Raw genomic sequence first — 20,870 nt, 5'->3', positions numbered from 1 at the left:
GGCTGAAGTCGCATGAGTGAAATGGAGGTGAAAGGCAGCGACGCGCAAGCAGGAGGTTTCGCTGGCAGCCGCGGGATGACGGCGGGGGTGAATTGGTCCGCTAGTGAAGGGACCCCTGTCGGCCCACATGTCCGTCCTCCGATCGCCCTTGCCAAAACATGGTTGCTGTACAACCACTCTGACCTTCACCATCACGGCACCCTTTGGCAGACAGAATGTGCCTGTAGCCGCGCGACCCTATCCGAGACTAACTACTAACCCAGCAGCAGCAGTGAAAGTGTAGCCCGACACGTGAGCCAGCCCATCTCTTGCGACTCCCTTTCGGCCAAACAAACAATCAACGCGAGTAGCTAAAAGCTTCACACAACATGTCGGTAGCCCGGTACGCGCAGCCTGCAACTCCGCAAAAGGCCGCGACACCATCTGCCCAGACAGAACAGCCATACACGCCCAATGGTTCCTGGCGACATCCCAAGTTTGACGAGATTGCGCGCCGCCAGTACGCTACCACGTTTGATGAGCGCAACGTCAGGGCCATCGTCTTGAATGCAGGCTTCCTGTTTCTCTCAGTATATGGTACTAGGGTTACTGAGAAGGTAAAGTTGTTGGAATACGCTGCGTATGTTCCTCACAAAATGTCATTGTGGATCATGCTAATATCCAACAGAACACCGATCAACGCTGTTGTAAAAGCTGTTCCCTACAGCGCATGGGCCGTCCTCCTCGTCCGCATCGTATTCACCGCAAACATCGTCATCGCGTTCCTCCCTCTTATCCGTCGCTACTACCCCGACGAGATTGCCGACATACCTCTCACCCCTTCGCAGCGCGCCTCCATGGGCTTGAAGGCTGGCGTCCAAGTGCCTCAATCCCCAGGCTCCGCATTCGCATCGCCCAACTACGTCACGCCTCCCCGATACCAGCGATCAACACCGCGCAGTAACAGCTTCAGCAATCAGGAATACGGCTCGGGGTCACCGAGTTTCGGAAGGTCTGGCTCAGGCTCGCCTTTCTCACCAAACAATGGAGGCAACTTCCAGAGATCACTCAGCGGGTCTTCTGCGACGAAGAGACTGAGCTATGGTGGCAATTCTATGAGCAGTAGCTTGTTTGGTGACAGCACAAGCAGTACACCGGGCACTCCTACGCCCTCTACTGGCAAAGCGAGCGTCGGACTGAACAGCAAGTGGCTGTACGAGAAGCGGAGAGACAGCAGGAGCGGCATGTTTGCGCAGTAACCCTCATAGTGTATGATGAACAGAGACGTTGGACGGCAACATATCGCTTTATACCCTGTTATATCGCGTGGGCGTTTTGTATGATTTATTTAATTTAGCATAGCTTGGAGCTGGCGCATTGGAGTCGCCAACATGCTGGTGTACGATAATACAAGGAGTGGAATCTTCCATGCCATAACGCCATCGATGCCTCATTTATATATGAACTCACTCCAGTATGTGATTCATTCTTCTGCTGTACCGTCAATCCTCATAGCATCCTCTTGTGTCATGCCTCATGAGAAGCGATCCCCCTTCCGACTTCGATACACCTCAGGAGCCTCATACTTGCTCTTCTCGCCCACCCTCTGCCCCTCACTCTCGGGCGCATGTCTCGTCGGCGCCGGATCCTGACTAGCCTGCATACTTGGATTTCCCTCACCCCCCATGCCGCCATTACCTCCTCCCTCTGCTCTCAGCCTGCCCACCTCGCTCGTCACGCTCTGCGGCGCCGCCTGTGTAGTTCCTGGTCTCGCAGTTGGATTCAGCGGTGTGGTGGTAGGAGCGGAGTTTTGCAAGCCGTGCTCGAGTTCATAGAGGCGGATGCGTTTTTGGCGGTCGGCTTCGGCTTTTGCGGCGCGGTCCGCGTTTATGCTGCGTTTGGCGAAGAAGTAGGCGCCACCGCCCGCTACTATTAGGGTCGCCCAGCCGTAGCTGTAGGAGTGGTTAGGGTAGGTGCATTGGAGCTATTGGTGGGATGGTGTTGGGGTTTGGCACGTATGGGGCGGGCATGTGAGTGTCTGCGAGAGGTGTGACGTACTATACTGATTTGACCTGTTTGACTATTAGTGCTGATGATGGGGTTGGAAGTACGCGTGGAGCTTACTGTGTTCATTATGGGCTACGGATAGTTGTTCTGAGAGGGGAATTGGTGTGTTGGGAAGCTTGTGGCGGCTTTGCGACAGCTCACAAGTTTTCTGAGCGATGGATGATGAAAGTGGTCTGATTGCTGTAAGGCTGCCGGCGATTGTTCGGCGATTAGACAAGGACTCGCCGCCGCGGGGAAGAACGATTGACTGCTACAAGTCAACCATCTCTATTACACGACCTTTTCACTGCTTGTCGCAATGGCACCAGGCTTCGCTCAGAATTTCTCTAAGACCTCATCGTGGTTTATGCTATCTCCAACTGGGACATGATCAGATACTAGCTATTCGATTTGTACTGACGGCAGCACATCTCAATGACAGACACTGCTGTTCATGATTCTTGGAACATCTTCTCGTTCCAAGAAAACATTGGAAAGGCTCGCACTGGAATGTGTCAATGATACTTGCCATCGAACACGCAGGAATCTGTTATCCGCGGCGACAAGCTATGCCCTCTAGTCTCACTCTATTGAGTCTGTCACTTGGTCAGACGAAAGGGCATCCGAAGCCACAACACTTGACACAAAAGATGCTCCCGATCTAGACTTATTGATTACAGACAAAGCGCAATCTCAAGCTTGACGATGCTTGTAGCAGTTCCTCCAAATCCTATCACGAGAGTGGACTTGCTGCATGGTGAAGGTGTCAGACCTGCAGGATTGTCATCGCTGCACCCAAACCTAGCTTTGAAGAGAAGGTGCAACACTTCAGGAGAATGAAAGCAATGCCAACGAAGAAAAACGCATGCTAACAACCGTCGCCTCCACGGTATGGTCGCTCACGTCACTGCTCGCTGCATCGTTGAGTCCGGAAGTCCGGCATGATGCGCGACAGGAATGCCTCAGGAGTGCGGAGATGACAGGTGCGGTTCCTGCGTCTGCGCCATCGCGACATCGAGCCCCTTTGCTTAGGCATTGTCGACCGCGACCAAGAGGCGACTCTACGCGAGAGACTGTGAGCCTATCTGCCGAAAGCGCGGCGTTCCTGCTCCAACGGGTGGCCCCACAGGCATGTAACGGGAAGATCCACTTTAACGGGCGCCTGATCTCGAAACACCAACATCCCGAGGCTCTTCGCATTCCATGGGAGCACCACTCACCATCTGCTGTTCCTTCGCACGAGCATAGTTTCCGGAATTGAGCCGGACATACGGCATGGCACTGCGCCAAGCCGTCGTGTTTGCATGTGGCGTGCGACGTTCTGATTCGAAACTTGACTTTACGGTCGTCGAAACCTCCCACGCCTCATCGCTAGCGTACTACGGCAAAACGGAGGCTGAATTGTTGGTTCAATGAGCGCTAAGTGACGGAGGGCATGATGTGGTCCAGGTTCTCGAAGTTTGAAGCCTGTGGAGCAGCCTCACCACAGCGCCTCTACATCCATGACAGGCTAGGTGTTCCCGTCAAGGAGGCACTACAAGCTCCTGCGAAGTCTACCCAGGGTGCTTATTCCTTACTTGGCGGCATTCCGCACTCCACTCTTTCATTGCCAAGCCTTTACTCAGGCGCCTAGGCCAGCACGAGCATACACCAAACCCTTGACCTATACCGAAGCACGTCTCATGCAAGTGGACACCACCATGGTTGTCGAGTAAGGGATTTCACGATGTGGTGGTTCGACTGGTCATGGAGGACGGTATATAGATTACCATCCGTTCCACTGCTTGCAATCTATCTCCATCAACGGTCTTCACTTCTTCACAGCTCGACGCTAGTCCTTCTTTACTCCACATTCCATTCTATTCTCAGCGCTGAGCGCCAACTTTATTTTAACTCCAATCACTATGTACTTCGCTGCCTCTTCCGTTGCGCTTGCCGCTCTCTTCACCACCGTGCACTCGCACGCAGCTATCTTGGCCGCAGTTGGAGACTCTGGTGAGAGTCAAGGTTTCCTGGTTGACCCTGCTATCGCTCGCAACTGCACCACCATCTCTCCTTGCCAGCAGGATGCTACCATCATCCGTGACGAGGAGATCAAGCAGAACATTGTCAACGCCTGCGGAAGGACTGAGATCGCTGGTAACATCGACATCGGCGAGCAGACCGAGAACGAGCTTGCTGCGGGTCGTATGGCCCAAGTCTCTGGCGGCTCCATGCTGGCTGTCACCATTCATCAGGTCAACGCTGATGGTGCCGGCCCATTCGAGTGCGACATGGACGAGACTAGCAACGCCGTCACCACCTTCACTCCCCTGAAGGTGTCCAACAACATCCCCGGTTCTTTCGGTCTCTCCCAGGCCAAGGAAAAGGACTTTGTCATCAACGTCCAGATGCCTGACAACTTCAACTGCCTCGGTGCTTCCACTGGAAACATCTGCACTATCCGATGCCGCAACAACGCTATTGCCGGTCCCTTTGGTGGATGCTTCGCCGTCCAGCAAACTGACGGTCAAGGCCGTACCGATGAGGCTGCCTCCGGTAAGTTCCACATTTTCCATTATCATCACGAAGCGTCTGCCCTATCCTGTATCCATACTCACTGCCACTAGCTGTCGACACTGCTCAGACACTTGAGGGTATCTCTGCACAAATTCTGCAAAACAAGAAGGATCTTCCTGCTGCTATCGCGGCGAACCAGGCTGCTGGTGCTGCGGGTGGCAATGAGGGTGCCAGTGCCATTTCCGGTGCGTTGCTTTCTCATCCGTCCTTGCTTTACTTCCATGAAGTTCGTGCTAACGTTTTACTCAGCCCTTATCCCTGATGCGACCCAAGCCCCCAACGCCGGTAACGGCAACAACGGTGGCAACAACGGCGGCAACCAAGGCCAGGGCCAGCAGGGTCAGGGTCAAGGACAGAACCAGGGCCAAGGCCAGCAGAACCAAGGTCAAGGTCAGAGCGGTCAAGGTCAGGGCCAGGGTCAGGGCAACGGTCGCCAAAACCAGGGTCAAGGCCAGGGTCAACAGGGCTTCGGCGGCCAAGGCAACCGCGGCGGCAACAGGTTCAGGCGCGCCCTCAAGTTCTTCAGCTAAACGCCTCGTTCCGATGGCAACACGAAGAACAACAAACACACAGTGAACAAACAGTACATAACCGATTGAGGTTGGTTGCAAAAAGCGCGAGAATTTCAAAGGCTGGTCCGTTTTTTACATTAACTTACCAAACCGACAATGTATATACCCTTTTTTAGTTACATATGGAGAATAGTAAAGGAGGACGGAGGGTGAATACAAGACTGCTTCATCATTTGTTTTTGTCTTTGATGTGTGGTGATTTGTTTGGGGTGGGTGGTGTGGAGTGTATGAGTGAGTGGGAAGACGGCGAGATCATAATACATGTCTACCGGCCTGAAATAGTCATATGCTCTAGGACCTTCGTATAATAGCAGTGTCGTCTATATCTATGCAAGCTATGCCTTCAACCTACCCGGTTTCTTCCCGCTACGACTCATCCTTTCCATCACCAACGACATCCACGCACACTGCAAACATAAGCATGTGCACTCTCTGTGCCAAACTTAATGGCAAGACACTTTCACCCAGCACCCGCTGACTATATCATGTGAACCTCATATACTTCCAAGCCCTCCACATCCATGGACGCAACTCACCATCTCAACTCACAACCAACAACTACACTCCTATGACAATTAACAATATGAATCCTTTCGGCAACTCAGGTGGTGACGACTTCTTCGGCGGAGGTAAGGGCGGTTCATTCGGCAATCCAATGGGTGGCATGGGCGGCGGCCCCATGGGCGGTATGGGAGGAATGATGGGAGGTCCTCCCATGATGGGTCGCGGTGGAATGGGCGGCGGCAACCCGCGTCAAGGCGGATACTCTTTTTCCTCCACATTCGACTCCTCCCGCCCGGAAGGCCAACAGTACCAGGAACACCACGAGCCCTTTGGCGACTACGCTGGCAGCCGTGGTGGTGGTGGCGGCGGACCTATGAGTGGCATGGGCGGCGGCGGCGGTCAAGAACACGCTCCACGCGATCGTGGTCTCATGTTCTCTGGTCTCACATGCGCAGACAATTTGTTCAGACAGTCACGCACTGCTGGAGCGGGACGCGCTGCCGAGCGGCCTAGCTATCAGGGCGGCGGTGCTGGCCAGCAGCGATACATGCACCCTTGTGGTGGTGGGCAAGACCCGCGGTATGGTGCCGGATATGAGGACCCTCGTGCCGCTGGACAGTACGGTCAAGGGAGTCGTTCAGGCCGCATTTTCGACTTTGGAGGTTCTCATCGTCAACAGCCATCTGGTCCGCAGGGCTACTACGAAGATGACTCGGATTTAGAGGATGAAGGGTATCGACCGCAGCAGCATTATGTTCCTCAGCAGTCTTACGGCGGTGGCAGTGGTGGCTGTGCGCGTCGTACAGGCGGTGGAGGAGGTGGTGGTCGCCAGTTCTTTAACTTTGATCGCAATGGTCGGAAGAATGACTAGGGCGATGTTGTAGATGAGGACGTACGAGCCCGTGCTACTATCGCCGTTTTCTTCTTGTCTCGAGTTGGCTGAGATAAGTGGCCTGGTTGGCGTTTGAGTTGATCTCATCTCTTTGTGAGATACCTAGGTAGCTTCCGAGAGCTTTTCTCGAAGATAATACAAATCTGTAGTATGAACTTTAGTGTTTTGGCAGTGAATATAGTGAAAGCTTGAGTGAATCATTAGCATGCATTGTCTTATCATGATGATACCTAGGTACTCTATAACGATGACCACAAGGGTTGATGCAAATATTCTCGTTGTCCACCCAGTGCAAGGGATCAGTATTCCCTTAGAAGACTAACGAGGAGTTGTAGAACAAAAGAGTCACGGGTGTTGCTAATCCACGTCGACGTTGCGAGGTCACAGAAAGAGAAGCTGCGGCGAGGTTGCGCAGGGCCCCTGCCACACTCATCTACCAATCACCATCGGGTCGTTCCTGCTGACACCTCCAGCCACCCCTTGCTCCGCGAAAACCGCCGATTCGTGACTGCGAGCAAAGATGTCGTGACTAACTGCTCACCAATGCGCTGTTTTGTGCCAAGAAGGCTCTTCCTGCATCCCGGTAGAATCCTCTACCGCGAGAAGTCGGCGGCTCGCGCGTACTCGCGCGAGGGTGGTGTGACCTTGATCGCCCAGACCCTGATGCATCCTCGCGAATGCACGCCTGAAGGAGTATCGCAGAAAGATGAACAGAAACTCTACGCGAAAACGTTCAGCAATTACTCCAGGCTTGTCTTACCAATTCTCTCAGTATGTGTGCTTTGCGTCTTTGTAAGCCAAATTCGCAAATCGCGCTTCCAAAGCAAGATATAAGCAACGGAAACGATTCCTAGCGTCAAGGCAGCCCTAACCGCACTCCACAAAAAAGAAGGTGACATTTGACTCCGCCTGCATACGTCGCTCATCTCCACATGCAAGTCAGCCGCGGCCGTAGTGCGAGGACCGTTCGTTCACCCCTTGCTCTAAGCCTCAGGACAGACGTCCTAGGCAGCCATCTTGAAACATAGAAATACCTCCCGACGCCCCTATGCTACCATTCTTTAAACTGACTTGACTGCTTAAAAGGAGAATAACACATCTATACCGCAGAGCATAAGGATAGAGCAAGCGACGAAGACCCCACACGCGCCGACACCACCGAACCTTCCTGGCCCCACATTCCGAGATCATCTTCCGTAAGGCTGGTCACACGCAAGCATCTATAATCACGATCACAACAACGATACAAAGGCACAACCAGCCATTAAGCATTTTCCAAACACTTCAGAACCCAAAATTCAAATCAGACAACACCGAAATGGCACCCTCAACACACGCCCTCTCCCACCTCCGTACATACTCAACCCGCCATCTTCCACGCGACCCACACTACCGCCTCAAAGCTACCTTGGCAACGAGCTATGTAGTCTCAGCTCTTGCACTACCCTTTGTGCCGCCGCTGTTGGAGACCAGGAGGGCTAAGGCAGATGGGAGTTATTTGACGAGGTATGTTTGTTTGGTTTTTGGATCTTGCTTGGGAAAGGAAGCCGGAATACCTACCGCATTAAGAGAAGGGAGAGGGGATGTGAAGATGTAGGATGATTGAGGAATGAAGTGCTAACATTTGGACAGGGAGAATGCGTACTGTTCGTCACAGACTCTTGGGTGTGCAAGGTGATTGGTTTAGTGTGGGTGAGTAGATGAGGGATGGGGAGTGTGTGATAACGGCTGACGTTTATCGCAGACTTCTTTTACAGCGGTGTATTGGCTTCACATTTACTGCGATATTTTTCCACATTCCCGGCGTTCGTTCATTCTTGGGAGGATCCACATAGAAACCGCGATCCGATTTTGCGAGTGCAGCATGAGCACCTAGCAGCTACTGTTGGTGATCAGGGTAACATTTTTGATAATACATGCATTATTAAAACTATGTTTGAGTGCCAATGATACCCGAAGAATGTAATATTTCAGTCGCGTGCAGACCAGTCGAGTCAAAGATGAACAGCTATCATTCTCCCAAGACTGCTTAGTCAACGTCGTTGTTGGTGTTGGCGGGCAGTTGTTGGCTTTCCACTGCGTCGTGCATCTCGTCATCGTCGTCTTCGTCTTCATCTTCATCCATATCGTCATCAAACTCGTCATCAGTAGCTGTCTCCCACACAGTTGTGAAAAGCTCTCCATCGTCCTCGAATACAGGGTTGCCGTCCTCGTCAAATACAGGATTGCCGTCTTCGTCGATATACTGTTCAACGACATCGTTGTCTAGCTCAAGGTCGAGCTCCATATCATCATCCTCATCAAGATCATCGACCTCAAAATCCTCATCGCTATCGGCCGATTCTTCACTTCCATCATCCGAGCCGAATATGTCCCTGAATGCTGCGAGTCGGCGGCCGCGGTTCACGAGTTGATGCTTGATGGAAAGCGTAAGACGTCGCGTCTTTGACCTTAACAGGCTGATATCCACATCGCTTAGTTGGTCCGTTTCAGCTTCTTCTTTCACAAGCTCTTCAGTCGTATCTAGGTTCTCATCGGTCACTTCGTTCCTGACGAGACTTTGAAATCCGACCATGCTCGCATCGTACAAGCATTCGATAATAGGAACGCGCTCTTTGTACAGGTACGGTGGTATCAAGCTTTTGCTTTTGTGCAGTTCTAATGACATCTTCAGGTTGATGCCAGCCTTGTACAGCTTGTGCGCCTTTGCGTGGCGATTTCGGAGACGTTCCTCGTCGCAGATGTACTCAGCCTCTGCCAGGTCGAGCCTGTGAGCCGCACGAGGCAAAGTCAGCGCATGATCTGAAAAACAATGTTATCTTTGTTGTCAGAACTTACCACATATAAGATGACTGTAATAACTCGAGTGTATCCAGAGATGACAAAGCGGCATAGTGATCGAAGTCAGGGGGCTGGTCCCAGAAGTCGACCGGAACATCCCAATGCCGACGAATACGAAGTGTTTCTAGGCTAGGGGGCGCCAGGTCGCGGTTCATGATAACAGCCTTATGTAAGAAGGAATTGGTGTCGCATTCCAGGTATTTTAAGAGGTGAAAGTCGCGCATACCATCACCCGTCGGGCGTATGCTGCGGAGCACTTGAGGGCTTTTGTCAACACGCCAGCCAGGGTTGAGATGTGTAAGGCTTTCAAGCGAGTGCGCGACTGTGGAGAGAGCCTTCAGCGATCCACCTGCGTCTTTGTTTAATAGAGGCTTGACCGTCCTCGACTCGTTAACGTTGAAGACATTCTCCCCCAAAGTCAACGACTTCAGACGCGCCGGAGTGCGAAGGATGCTGAGCAAGCTTTTGGGTTGCAACTCACACTCGTCAAAAACAAGCGAGGTCAGCGGAGTCTTCTTCGTATGTGTCGCGAGCTCTGGGATTTCCGAGTTTGGGAAGGCCACGCAAGAGACGTGTAGGTGCTTGAGTGCGGGGTGTCGGAAGAGGCAATGGAACCCATCAAGGTTCCAGAAGTCGGTATCAGCACCATGCGAGTGGATGGTCAAGCTCTCAAGAAGACCCAGCCCAACTGTCCGCTCGAGGTTCTTTCCTAAGCGCCTCTCAGCTGTGATCTTGTCCGCCTCTATTGGGCCCTCCACGCAAGCTGTGTCGAGCGCACGGCGGAAGCGTTGCATATCGCCATGGACCCAAGCCTCTCCACCAGCATTCTCCCAATGGAAGTTGTCGTACGGGCTCTCAATATGCCACTCCCTCAGATTGACCATACGAGGCACGCACTCGTTGAAGGTTGTCCTTATCTCGGCGCTCTCCTTCAAATCGGAGTCTTTGTACTGATACAAGATCTTGAGTATTTGTACCGCGCGGACGCGTTCAGGACGCGATGTGAGGGCTTCGATGATAGCGTGGAGGTTATTCACGGAGAGAAGCTCGATGGTTTTGTAGAGTCGCTCCTCTGCGAGATGTTGCATATCGCGACATGTCCGAGCGAGAGCGCATAGTGCCTTGTTGTTGTTTTGGAGATGATCGATTACGACGAGAGCGAGTTCGTTCGGGAGCGTGAGCGTCGACGTCGCCGTGCCCAAAAGATTGGACGTCATGATGCGCGTGGTATGCGATCGCGAAGAGTGTCGTATATCAGGAATAGATATCTGTGTGGCAGCGGTCGATATCCGGAGAGGTTGAGCCAATTCAATATTAGAGTAGTGATGCCTAAGTTGTCCTAGACATTGTTAGTCAATAATCGCATGGCGAAAGGCGTTGATTTCGGGCCGGGAGCAAACACGTACTGCAGGCGATAGAAGGTAGCCTCGTTTGGCGACTGTGGTACGATATCGTTAATCGGTGAATTTGTCGTGATACGTGAGGAACGCGATTTTCCCAAGGCGAACCAAATTATCAGATTATGCAGGGACGACACGAGGGGCCGAGGCGGGGGTTATAGTGCACGGACCAATGACGTTGACGCGTGGTCCCCTCACCCATCCTTTTCTCTTCACATACACCTTTCACACACCTTTCACACACCTTTCACACACTCAGATGGGCCATCATATACCTTATCGAAGCAATCTCGCGCGTTCAATTAGAGGGTGAACACATGAATAGGCCGTAACTTGTACATGAAGCGCGTCTAAGAGAAAGAGCATGAAGCACCGCGTGCTAGCAGCAGTAATGGAAGTATTCGAGGTTCACTGCGACGGGTATAGTATACAAATCCTCAGCCTTTCTGTCTTGTATACTGCCATCTTCCTTCAATTTGTTGGGACTCACGCAGATGCTTGAGCTTGGGTGAGCTGTCATCTTCATACACGCCTTTTTGACGCGACGCGTCTGCAATGAGTATCGCAGACTTTATCTACCATTACCGGAAGATTCCAGGGTCTCGTCTTGCTCTCTCATGATCTCAAGTGCTTTCAATATGCTGGGTGGTTGGTTGCCTGGGCGTCCCGCTGTTTTGTTGGCACGATGACCTGACGGGCTTTATTGTTTGTCGCTCCACCATGTTGACAGTAGTTATGGTGAGAGAGAACCCTACAATACTTATGCGGTCACCCTACGTTAGATTAGAAGTAAAGTATCGAGCTATTTTCCGTAAACTTACTCGAACGCATCCTGGTCTCACCTCTTAGTACGGAAGGTCAGACTTTACCACAGTCATGGAGCCTCCACCAAGCCCACTCTATCTCAACTCGAACGCGAAAGGCAAGAACAAACGCGCAGTCGAAGATGGCTCTACAATTATCGGCAGACTTCAGGATTTACCCACGACCGAAAGCAATGCACCTAACGTCGTCCGTCGCCGTCAACATCGCCGCCACAACATCGCTGCCGAGATCTGGGGCCCGGACATACCCTCTGGGCCCACACCCCAAACTTCTACCGGTGGACCTGCCCCGAAGCAACGTTTCAGCGTCTACAAGGCCATCATCCGACACCCGAACCTCTTCTTCCAATTCGCGCTCCGTCTACCCTGCCCCTCTATTGTTGACCTCTACGCCATCGACAAGGAGTTCCACTACCGTCTGAATCTATACAGCGTCTCTCTGATACACGACTACGCCCGCTATCATGCACCACTCGCCGGCCACATCTTCAGCTGGGTGCTATACCCTCGTACATGCATTTCCGACCCCATGCTCCGACCCATGGACGGCCGCGAGTGGCTAGCGCGCGACGTACCAGGCTTCCGCTGGGTCGGCATGATAATCTACCGCCAGAAGGTCGTACGCAGCATCCTCACATACTTGGCTCTAGAAGGCCATCGCGTACCGGAGGGTTGCGAGGGCGCGCTGATGAAGTATTGGTGCGTCATGGAGCTCAATGAATCTAGAACGCGTCGATCCTTCCTTGAAGATGCCGATATCTGGACCGATACCGATCTCATCAACATCCAGCTCTTCTTCATGAAGCTCGATATGCGCTTCTCCGACCCTATCCTGGGCAACGGCGTGTGTCAGCTCGGGCCCATGTTGCTCGCCCAAAAGAGCTTGACTCCGCTGTGGGAGGCACTAAGTGGAAAGCTTAAGTTCAACTACGACACAACCAGTGCGATGGTCGTTGCAACCTACCTTATGGACGATCTCGACTTCGAAGCGCATCCCTGGCTCGAAGACATAGAAGATCATAGTGTCCCGGAGGAGCAATGGGGTCTATTGAGTCTGGAGGGCTGGAACGAAGATGGCAAGAGGATGCCGCATGCATTGGATCTGGTCATTACGGAGAGTATTAGGAGGGGGCTGGACGTGCAGCAGTACTATCTGGACTTTGTCATGTATGGGTATGGGGATAGTAAGACTGGTGAGAATATCCCAGTGCCGGTGCACTTAAGAGGCGATAAGAAAGTCAGAGTGCCAAGTGAGGGGTGGCCTTCGAAGGAGATGAGGCAGAGTACTATCAAGAAGCTGGATGCGCGCTTTTGGTCCAAGAAGGCTGCTGCTGGGGATGCGATGGACTTGAGCGCCTGAAAGCCTTCCGAACACGATACGCTGCTATAGCTCGTGAGTCACATACTTGTCTAGCATAGGCGCAAGCTCACAAACTCGCCTAGATAGAAAAGGGCTTCTCGAGGGCATTTGATAGTATTGTGTAAATACCTGGGGTATTGTCGGATGATCTGTTCAAGAAGTTTCGCCACCTAGCTGCCGAGTTTCCCCCTCGCGTGCAGGCTTTGCAGTCCGATGAGCCTTTATCTTAGGATATATGCTATCCTTTGACTTACAAATGAGCGAGTACGGACTTGTGTGGCCACTTCCTGCGACCTTCATCCCTACGCCCCCTCCCATCTCATCCCTACCGACCCAAAAACCCCCTCAACGACTCCCTCACCGCCATATCATTCAGCCCCTCTTCCTCCATCTCTTCCGTAACCTCCCTTAGCACCATCTGATATGGCACCGCCCTAGGATCATCTCTACGATACCTCAAAATCAACTCCAGAGCACGCCTCGCCTCCTCGAACCGAGGATGCCGGCGAGCATATTCAGGGAGCTGATCAACCCAGTTCGTAGCAATACCGCTACCGCCCTGATTGTAGTCTTCAACAGGCATTACAGGAGCACTCCTACTGCGAGAGTGGCCCTGGCCATGTCTTCGCCCATGTTCGGGCGGGTATGGGTGAGGCTCCCGTTGAGGATCAGGAGCGAAGGAAACTTGTCGAAGAGGCGGCGAAAAGCCCATTGTGGGATGATGAGGGATTTGAACGTAGCTGGGGGGTTCACCTCGAGGATCCGGGGCGAAAGAAACCTGTCGAGGAGGTCGAGAGTAGACCATTTCGGGATAAGTCGGGATGGGAGCCCAGCGAGAGCCATCAATGGGAACCAAACCATATGGCAACACCGGTCGATTCGGGTATCCATAGTCATCAGTACCGTAGCTTGTGTCACTTCCGTACCTTATACCATGAGTTCTCCAGTGTACAGCTTCATAGGTCGACGATACAAAAGCGGGGGCGGAGCCGGCAGGGACGCTAACTATACTGCGATCGCCGGTACTCTTATTACGGACGTGGTAATGGTGTGGTCGTTTATCCTTCTTTGAAGACCACCAACCCATTGTGTTTTGCTGTGTTTTGTTAAGAGCTTTGTTAGGTAGAGTCGAGGGTAGGAGTGGTTGATGTTGCGTGTCTAGATAGTGCTCGAGTTGAGGAAGGTTTTGGTTTAGGTCGAAGAGGCCTCGGTAGGAAGGACTAAATCGATAGAGGGCGTGCCATTTCAAAGTGAACTTCTGCGCCCAAGGGCTGAGGTGGGGTGGCTGGTCGACACTGGCCACCATGGGAACGGTAATACAATATTAGAGTGAAGTTCGCGAAGAGGAGGTGAACTGGGTTGTGCAACGCAATGAAGAAATGATGTGAAAATAAGAACAACCGAAAAGCTATTGTGTATGTATGCACCTCTAAGTGATGGTAATGATATGAAGATTGGACATGTACGAAGGAACGCTCGTGCCACGAGATCCTGTAACCTATGCCGACAATGCTAAAACGACCATGGATATCCAAGCACCCGAAAACGCCGTGTGAAATGCAAGAAACACCAGTTATACAATCATCTGAACAACGATACATCATCAACGCAACATATAACTCAAGTCTGGTAGCCCAGCCAGAATACTCTTGATAACCTGTTCTTCATCGTTTTTCCGTCGTTGCGCAGAATTCGTAGCCCCAGTAAGCGGCTGAATAGGCGGAGGGGTTACGTTCCGTGGAGGAGACCGCGTAAACGTCTTCGCGGAAGATGCAGCACTGCTCGGTCTGGGAGGCGTCTCGAAGACGGAAAATGGGTCTGACGGATCGCGCGAGACCGGCGCAGACGCTTTCGCAGCAGGGGCAGATTCGAAGAAAGAGAAGTCCGCATCTGCCCAGGCGTCTATAGGAGGTTCATCTCGTACTATGGGTGCTGAAGGCGGAGTGCTAGGCCTGGCAGGTTCCGGCTTACGTGTATTGGACGTAAACGCAGAAAAGTCGTCATCCTCCGTGCCGTTCGTACTAGGCTCTTCGACCTTCACCTCGTTGATAGCGATTTCGTTTGTATCATGCGCGTCGCGCGCCGGCAATACATCAGCTTTCACTTTCTCTTGTGCAACGACTTCTGAAATTGGTTTTGGTGGAACTTCGGCTTTGCTCTTCTCCGACGTGGCAGAAACAGAGCGCTTGGCAGGTTTTAGGAGTCCAGGCCCAATAGGTCCTTGTTCAGCGTGGAATGGAACGAAACTTTTGGGACCAAAGATCGCTGATGTTGGCGAAATGGTACTTCGCAGGCGCACGATATGCATTGCTTCTGCTGAGCGGTCCTGGGTCGGTGGAGTCTTTGGTGGTGATGCTGAATTTGAAATGGTGCTGTCGAGCGTGGCGGGTATGGAGCTTGGAAAGGCTGAGGGTGCAGTAGACACTGTAGGGCTTGATATCATCTCACCCCAATCATCGTCATCTTCTGCAGGCACATCTGCACGTTGTTCTTGATTGGAAGTTGTGGTGTCAAGAGCTGCGATGTCTCCCCAAGGACTTGAAGAGGTTGCGGTTGGCTCAGGAGGTGGGATTGCTTTCGTTGCGACAACCGGTGTTTCAGTCGACGTTTGCCCTTGTGGTTCCCCAACATCGCGTGCAAGGTCAATTGAAACTGCACGAAGCTCGTTCGCATGTGCAATTTCTACAGCGTTATGCTTAGGCGTGACAGGCGGGATTATAGGCGGTAAACCAGGACTGTCCTGCTTCCAAGGGTCCACTGTAGTAGTTGGAGAACTCCAGTTGAACGCAGCCGGGGTGTCAGTGGACACTGGAGGCATGCTTTGTCGAGCTGGTGCAACCTCGACTGCTCGCGGTGTGGGAATGGTTGTCTTCGTGCGCAGATGGCCTCTTGCTGTCTTGGGCTCCGGAGGCGCAGGCGTGTCCCAGTAGAACGATGCCCTGGCTCCGGGACCTGTGCCAGAGAGACGGTCTTCACGTGCCCATCTTGCCACAGTTTTGTTCACCTCCGCTCTGACCTGAGAGCCTGCCCATGTAACTCGAATGTAATTATCGTCTGCGTTCCCGCTGTTGAACTCCCTCATGGTCTGCTTGCGCGTAAGCCTGTACCAAGCTTTGCGCCCAGATGTGGAGTACACAGGATCATCTGGGGCCTCCTCTAATTCTTTTGTATCGCCATTGGGAGGGAAGAGCTCGTCGAAGAGGTCTGTATCGAGCCGGTAGGCATCGGCGTCGTGTGAGGCAGCAGCAGCACTCGAAGAGGCTACTGGCAATCCAGAGCGGGAAGCGGGCATTTCCTTCAAGGTCTCCTTCGACTTTTCTTCAGCGCTCTGTGTAGTTTCTGGCGGACCGGAAGGAGCTTCTGTCAATAAAGTATCTTGCGTGAAAGTGCCAAATTCATCGTCTGTGCTGTCGCTGCTCGAGCTTGAAGCATCCGCTTCACTATCCTCATGATTTGCTGCTGCGTGTACATCTTCCGGATCCAGCTCCTCCACTGCAGTCTGCAGCCTGCTCGCAACCTCTTCTTCGAGTGATGTCCGTGGCGATTCGACCGGCGCTTCGGTGCGGCTCGTCTCGGATGGGGACGTGGAAGGTCGTGCAGAGGAGTCATCGTCGGGCTGTATCGTAGTCGCAGGAGCGACCGCGTCTTGACTGGGAGACGTGTCCGGCTGTATCGTAGTCGACGTGTCGGATGTGTCCGAGGTTACATTGTCCACATCGGAAGTATATTCTTGTCCACCCCACGCGTCTTCTCGTGTCGGCGGTGCATGCTCGCTTTCTTCTTTCAAATCCCATCGCGGTCCATCGTCAACCGTCCTCTCATTCTTCAGCGGACTGGTTTCAGCTATGCGCGTCTCCGTGAGTGCAGACACGGCGGCATCATGTCCAGATGACGTGGTCCAGTCACCAAAACTCTCGTCCTCATTGCCCCATCCGGCGTCGTCCAGGAAGCCATTCAATAGCACCGGCGCAGGCGCAAGAGTAGGCGGCGGTGGTGGTGAGGTCACCTCGTGCTTCGTCGGCGACTTTTGTTCGTCGGCATTGTTGTCTGCCCACGGGTCGCCCCAATGATCCATGGTCGGGCTGCCGCGTCAAGCGTCATAGTGAGTCGCTTCTGCTAGAGAAGCATCACCAAAAGTGCAAGCAATCGAGAATGAGTGGCCAAGGGAGGGAGCTGCGAACGGGCGAAGGCCAGCTTACCCCGGGGACATGCAGGCTCTTGCCAAGCCGGGAGTCGGACGTTGTGCAGCCGGCGAACTTCATTCGCGATTCAGACGGCCATAGCTTTCACCCACAACTGCGACAGTGACGATGCGCAATCACGAAACTCCACGGCAGCAACATGTGACTTGAGAACGATACGTATTCTCCTCGCTTGAATTTGCAGTAGTGTTTAACGGCATCGCCTATGTGCTGGAAGCCTGTTTTGCACATCGCGAACTCACAATGCTTCCACTACTCCCTCAGCATCTTCTTGGTCGATATCTTCTCTGAACTGGCATTCTCACAGGCAATGAAACAACCGTGGACACAAAATGTCAGCTTCAACCAAGATCCAACAGGACAGCCCTCCACAAACGTACATTCACTTGGTCCGCCAATTCCGCAATCCAGAGGTTACTACCCATTACTTCGCATGGAACGCAGGTAAGAATAGCGCTGATAATGGCATAACAGGCTACCGCTCCGAGATGCCAAAGCACAGAACGCAGTTACCAAGACGTGCTCAGCGACCCTTGACTGTCAAACAGGCTAATATGGTTGATATGTTCCTCCAGCGCAAGCTAGGAAGTCTTCAAATCATCTGTGAGCTATTGTGGTTCGTGTCGTGGTTCTTGCTAGGCTCGTATGTCGTCAAATTGCGAAACCCCTTTTGAGTATCCTACGCCGTGTCAGCTTCTCATCGCACTCTGGCTGGCCAGCGAATAGACCACGATCACCATACCGGATGTCAGCCATTCCGTTTGCTACACCAACCGAGTGGTAGGACCCACTGCGGGCCTAGATCGACGTGCAGTAGGCAGCTGTCTGTGCGTCTTCAAGACAAGTTGCACGGACTACCCAAGCGGGCCGATACCCAAGTATATATCGACTGTCAAGCATCACATACAAAGATTCCAAAGCTGAGATTCGTCCAAGACGCAATATGAGTGGCATTGAGCTCTATCAACGCGCTATGCAAGATGGAAAAAAAATGCTGTGATGCTAGCATTAATGAAGAACATAGAAGACCAGGCGCTCAAGACATGGACATGTCGAGGAAAACCAACAAAACGCCGAAAGACATGCAGCGTCGAAAATCAAGACGCTCTAGATATTACTCCAAGATCCACCGCTTTTTCAAACTTTGCTTTCGTAATCGTTTTGAGTTCTGTTATCGTACAGACTCAATGATGGAAATGTCGTCTACCGCATCCTCATCCATATCGTGATGTATAACCTTCTTGAGTGCGTTGTCGATTTGAACAGCGCCAACGTCTTCCTTGGGGACCCAGAAAAGCTGGATCATGCCAAAGATGGCCGCGGCAGCGAGAGCGAACCAGGCTGCTGCAGATCCACCGAGCGAGTAGATCAATCCGATCAGGGGAGAAGAGATGGTTCTCGCTAAGCAGCACGCTGACATGGCGATACCGTTGACGCGGCCAAGTACCAAAGGTGAAGGAACGGCGTTCTTCATCAGAATCAGGGCGCATGGGAAGACGATAATACCGAAAAAGGCCTGGAGGAAAAGCGAAACGTATATGCCTGGAGTAATGAGTCCTTGGGGAAGACCACTGATGAAAGGTACGATGAGGTATGTAATCGGGTAGAGAATGATCATCCAGATGAACGAGTTCCAGACACCAACCCACTCTACGAATGGGGGGAAGATGAAACCCTGCACGAAGAGAGTGATGAAGCCGTTGACTGTGAGGAACTTTCCAACATCGGGCAAGTCCAGTCCTAGTCCGCCCTGGAAATCAATGCCCTTGTTTGCAGGCGTGTCCAGGATGTAGACCGGGAGAATCGAGATGAAGGCCATTTGATGAAAAGCGAAAATGGCCATAGCGAGAACGATCATAACCACAGTCCGGTTGAATGTTTTTCGGGGTTTCGGGGTTGGTCCTCCTCGCATGGGGAGAACGTCCTGCTGGACCTTAATCGAGTGCATGGTTCCAAAAGACGAGCGGCGAATATCGAAGTTTTGGGCAAAAGGCATGGGCATACCCTCCTCCAGGAAAGAAGCGCGTTTACGGATCTGTCGAATGCTGCCAGAGACCGACATGGAGGCCAATCGGTCGCGCGTAACGCTCAACATGGACCCACGATGTCTCATAGAGCCAGCGGTTGACCCTCGGGCGTCGCGGTTCGCATGCTGATGATTTGAGGGTGGGGGAAGAAGACGACTGCGCTCGTTTGCTGGAGTCTCGTTGATGGTGTCTAGATGGTCATGGTAATCGTGGTGGTCCTCGATGCCGTTCTCTCCCTCTGGCTTCTCTTCCCGGACGAGTGTCTCTTCCAAGAAGATCATACCCTGAAGAATGGCCAGCAGAATTCCGATGGCGGCGATGAGGTTAGGCAGAAGATACGGGTAGCGTCCAAAAATTCCATCCTTGTCGAAAACGTTAGGGTAAAGCCGTGCTGGTTGAGCGAGGAAACCACCCATTGCCGAGCCGATGATGCCGCCCACCGTCCAGACGAAGGGTTGTGTGGCATATGCGCGCGCTATCTCGTATTAGCTTGACCTGCCGGATGCGGTCCTGCGCGATTTACTTACGCTCGTGGGCCGGGTTCTTGACCGACTCTGCAACCATAGTTTGCATGATTGCGACATTTCCATTCAATGCACCGCCAATAAAGCGCGCAAGTAGGGCGACCCAGTATGTCTCCGCGACACCGAACATGAGACTTGATGCGGCGACTCCGAGCAAGCCAATGAGCGCGACTGGTTTCCGGCCGTAAACATCAGACACCATTCCCCATAACGGGGCCGTCATGGCCTCGGCGATGGCGTAAGCTGACACCAAGAGTCCAGCGTAGAAAGAGGCATCGTGTTTGCTGATTCCCAGATCCCGCACCATGTAAGGTGAGTAGGCCAGGATAGAGTTGAACGCGAGAGGCTCGGAGAATCGGCATATCCCTAAGCGGTGGTCAGCAGTGCTCCAATCAACATGACATCACCTGCACGCCATACATACCGAGAATAAGCAGCTGCTTGGTGGGGAACGGCGCGTCCTTTGGATCAGGAGGCATGTTGGCGGTATTACGATTAGCAGAGAATGGAGGAGGACGAGTTTCGCATAATAACAGAGGATGGGAATCAAGGTTTTACGGGCAACAGCTTATCATAGCGCCACTAGGTGAGAGCAAGCGCGGGCCGACAGATTCCCCTCAATACAGCACCCTGCACCGTGCCCCAACTAGTGTTTCCCGCATTCACGATAAACGTGCTGCAGCCTCGCCGTTCCCTGTTAGATGCACACACAGGCTCGCTTGTGCCGCCTCGATTCCGATTGCTTGAAATCCCCCGGCCGTTGAGCTCGCGGTTGGGCAACACCCTTTCGAGGAGCGCACGCTGCGGACCTTGGGACCGACGCGCGCAGCTCGCCGACTCGAGCAAATTTGTGTGGCAGATTGGCTGTTTGCAGGTGTCAATCCGCCGATTGACTTTTACTAGGCTAGATCTTGGGCGCGCTGGGGGTGGGTTACCCTTGTCGTTCGATTCGCACGTCATGGTGAGAGAGGCTGCCAAGGGGTGCTGCAGTTGAGGCAGGCAAAGCAACCCTGTCTCAACTATTGGCTTGCTCACCGTACTTTCCACCGTCGTAGCTTGCACGGCTGGCGCGGGCCATGGATTCTGGCATTTGCTTTGTTCGACAAAGACAGACATCGACAACGGAAGCACCGATCGCTC

At 52.9% G+C, this 20,870-nt stretch overlaps 11 protein-coding genes across 11 annotated transcripts; 6 read left to right on the top strand and 5 right to left on the bottom strand.

The window, feature by feature from the left end:
- Positions 1 to 157: 157 nt before the first annotated feature.
- Positions 158 to 1,422, top strand: BKA58DRAFT_5108 (nuclear pore complex component-domain-containing protein). The gene is made up of 2 exons (XM_046175416.1): positions 158 to 619; positions 668 to 1,422. Exons 1-2 carry the CDS (start codon positions 369 to 371, stop codon positions 1,236 to 1,238), a joined length of 822 nt encoding a protein of 273 aa, XP_046030456.1. The 5' UTR covers positions 158 to 368; the 3' UTR covers positions 1,239 to 1,422.
- BKA58DRAFT_5101 (uncharacterized protein) lies at positions 1,376 to 2,277 on the bottom strand. The gene is made up of 3 exons (XM_046175414.1): positions 2,104 to 2,277; positions 2,038 to 2,051; positions 1,376 to 1,931 (listed from the first exon to the last, which is right to left on the bottom strand). Exons 1-3 carry the CDS (start codon positions 2,110 to 2,112, stop codon positions 1,514 to 1,516), a joined length of 441 nt encoding a protein of 146 aa, XP_046030455.1. The 5' UTR covers positions 2,113 to 2,277; the 3' UTR covers positions 1,376 to 1,513.
- Positions 2,278 to 2,687: 410 nt separating this feature from the next.
- Positions 2,688 to 3,373, top strand: BKA58DRAFT_4910 (uncharacterized protein). Its single transcript, XM_046175365.1, has one exon. The coding sequence runs from the start codon at positions 2,891 to 2,893 to the stop codon at positions 3,284 to 3,286; it is 396 nt and encodes a 131-aa protein (XP_046030454.1). The 5' UTR covers positions 2,688 to 2,890; the 3' UTR covers positions 3,287 to 3,373.
- A 421-nt stretch (positions 3,374 to 3,794) lies between these two features.
- BKA58DRAFT_4912 (uncharacterized protein) lies at positions 3,795 to 5,196 on the top strand. Its single transcript, XM_046175366.1, has 3 exons — positions 3,795 to 4,563; positions 4,635 to 4,769; positions 4,834 to 5,196. Exons 1-3 carry the CDS (start codon positions 3,930 to 3,932, stop codon positions 5,112 to 5,114), a joined length of 1,050 nt encoding a protein of 349 aa, XP_046030453.1. The 5' UTR covers positions 3,795 to 3,929; the 3' UTR covers positions 5,115 to 5,196.
- Positions 5,197 to 5,333: 137 nt separating this feature from the next.
- BKA58DRAFT_5042 (uncharacterized protein) lies at positions 5,334 to 6,813 on the top strand. Its single transcript, XM_046175397.1, has one exon. It carries the CDS (start codon positions 5,725 to 5,727, stop codon positions 6,529 to 6,531), a length of 807 nt encoding a protein of 268 aa, XP_046030452.1. The 5' UTR covers positions 5,334 to 5,724; the 3' UTR covers positions 6,532 to 6,813.
- An 815-nt stretch (positions 6,814 to 7,628) lies between these two features.
- BKA58DRAFT_4981 (uncharacterized protein) lies at positions 7,629 to 8,505 on the top strand. Its single transcript, XM_046175380.1, has 3 exons — positions 7,629 to 8,062; positions 8,185 to 8,244; positions 8,297 to 8,505. Exons 1-3 carry the CDS (start codon positions 7,871 to 7,873, stop codon positions 8,426 to 8,428), a joined length of 384 nt encoding a protein of 127 aa, XP_046030451.1. The 5' UTR covers positions 7,629 to 7,870; the 3' UTR covers positions 8,429 to 8,505.
- BKA58DRAFT_371793 (uncharacterized protein) lies at positions 8,475 to 10,887 on the bottom strand. Its single transcript, XM_046169060.1, has 3 exons — positions 10,800 to 10,887; positions 9,391 to 10,732; positions 8,475 to 9,320 (listed from the first exon to the last, which is right to left on the bottom strand). Exons 2-3 carry the CDS (start codon positions 10,608 to 10,610, stop codon positions 8,582 to 8,584), a joined length of 1,959 nt encoding a protein of 652 aa, XP_046030450.1. The 5' UTR covers positions 10,611 to 10,732; positions 10,800 to 10,887; the 3' UTR covers positions 8,475 to 8,581.
- A 510-nt stretch (positions 10,888 to 11,397) lies between these two features.
- BKA58DRAFT_4905 (uncharacterized protein) lies at positions 11,398 to 13,165 on the top strand. Its single transcript, XM_046175364.1, has 2 exons — positions 11,398 to 13,010; positions 13,061 to 13,165. Exon 1 carries the CDS (start codon positions 11,670 to 11,672, stop codon positions 12,975 to 12,977), a length of 1,308 nt encoding a protein of 435 aa, XP_046030449.1. The 5' UTR covers positions 11,398 to 11,669; the 3' UTR covers positions 12,978 to 13,010; positions 13,061 to 13,165.
- On the bottom strand, positions 13,140 to 14,354 carry BKA58DRAFT_4900 (uncharacterized protein). Its single transcript, XM_046175361.1, has one exon. It carries the CDS (start codon positions 14,281 to 14,283, stop codon positions 13,303 to 13,305), a length of 981 nt encoding a protein of 326 aa, XP_046030448.1. The 5' UTR covers positions 14,284 to 14,354; the 3' UTR covers positions 13,140 to 13,302.
- A 1-nt stretch (position 14,355) lies between these two features.
- BKA58DRAFT_4899 (uncharacterized protein) lies at positions 14,356 to 17,151 on the bottom strand. The gene has a single exon (XM_046175360.1). The coding sequence runs from the start codon at positions 17,050 to 17,052 to the stop codon at positions 14,581 to 14,583; it is 2,472 nt and encodes an 823-aa protein (XP_046030447.1). The 5' UTR covers positions 17,053 to 17,151; the 3' UTR covers positions 14,356 to 14,580.
- Positions 17,152 to 18,100: 949 nt separating this feature from the next.
- Positions 18,101 to 20,367, bottom strand: BKA58DRAFT_371788 (major facilitator superfamily domain-containing protein). Its single transcript, XM_046169059.1, has 3 exons — positions 20,155 to 20,367; positions 19,734 to 20,096; positions 18,101 to 19,681 (listed from the first exon to the last, which is right to left on the bottom strand). Exons 1-3 carry the CDS (start codon positions 20,207 to 20,209, stop codon positions 18,351 to 18,353), a joined length of 1,749 nt encoding a protein of 582 aa, XP_046030446.1. The 5' UTR covers positions 20,210 to 20,367; the 3' UTR covers positions 18,101 to 18,350.
- Positions 20,368 to 20,870: the final 503 nt, after the last annotated feature.

Source organism: Alternaria rosae (assembly GCF_020736505.1).
Source record: "Alternaria rosae strain MPI-PUGE-AT-0040 chromosome Unknown BKA58scaffold_1, whole genome shotgun sequence".
In the NCBI taxonomy this organism is placed as follows: domain Eukaryota; kingdom Fungi; phylum Ascomycota; class Dothideomycetes; order Pleosporales; family Pleosporaceae; genus Alternaria; species Alternaria rosae.
Note: the sequence above shows the minus strand (reverse complement) of the source record. Positions and strands in the feature narration are given on the sequence as shown.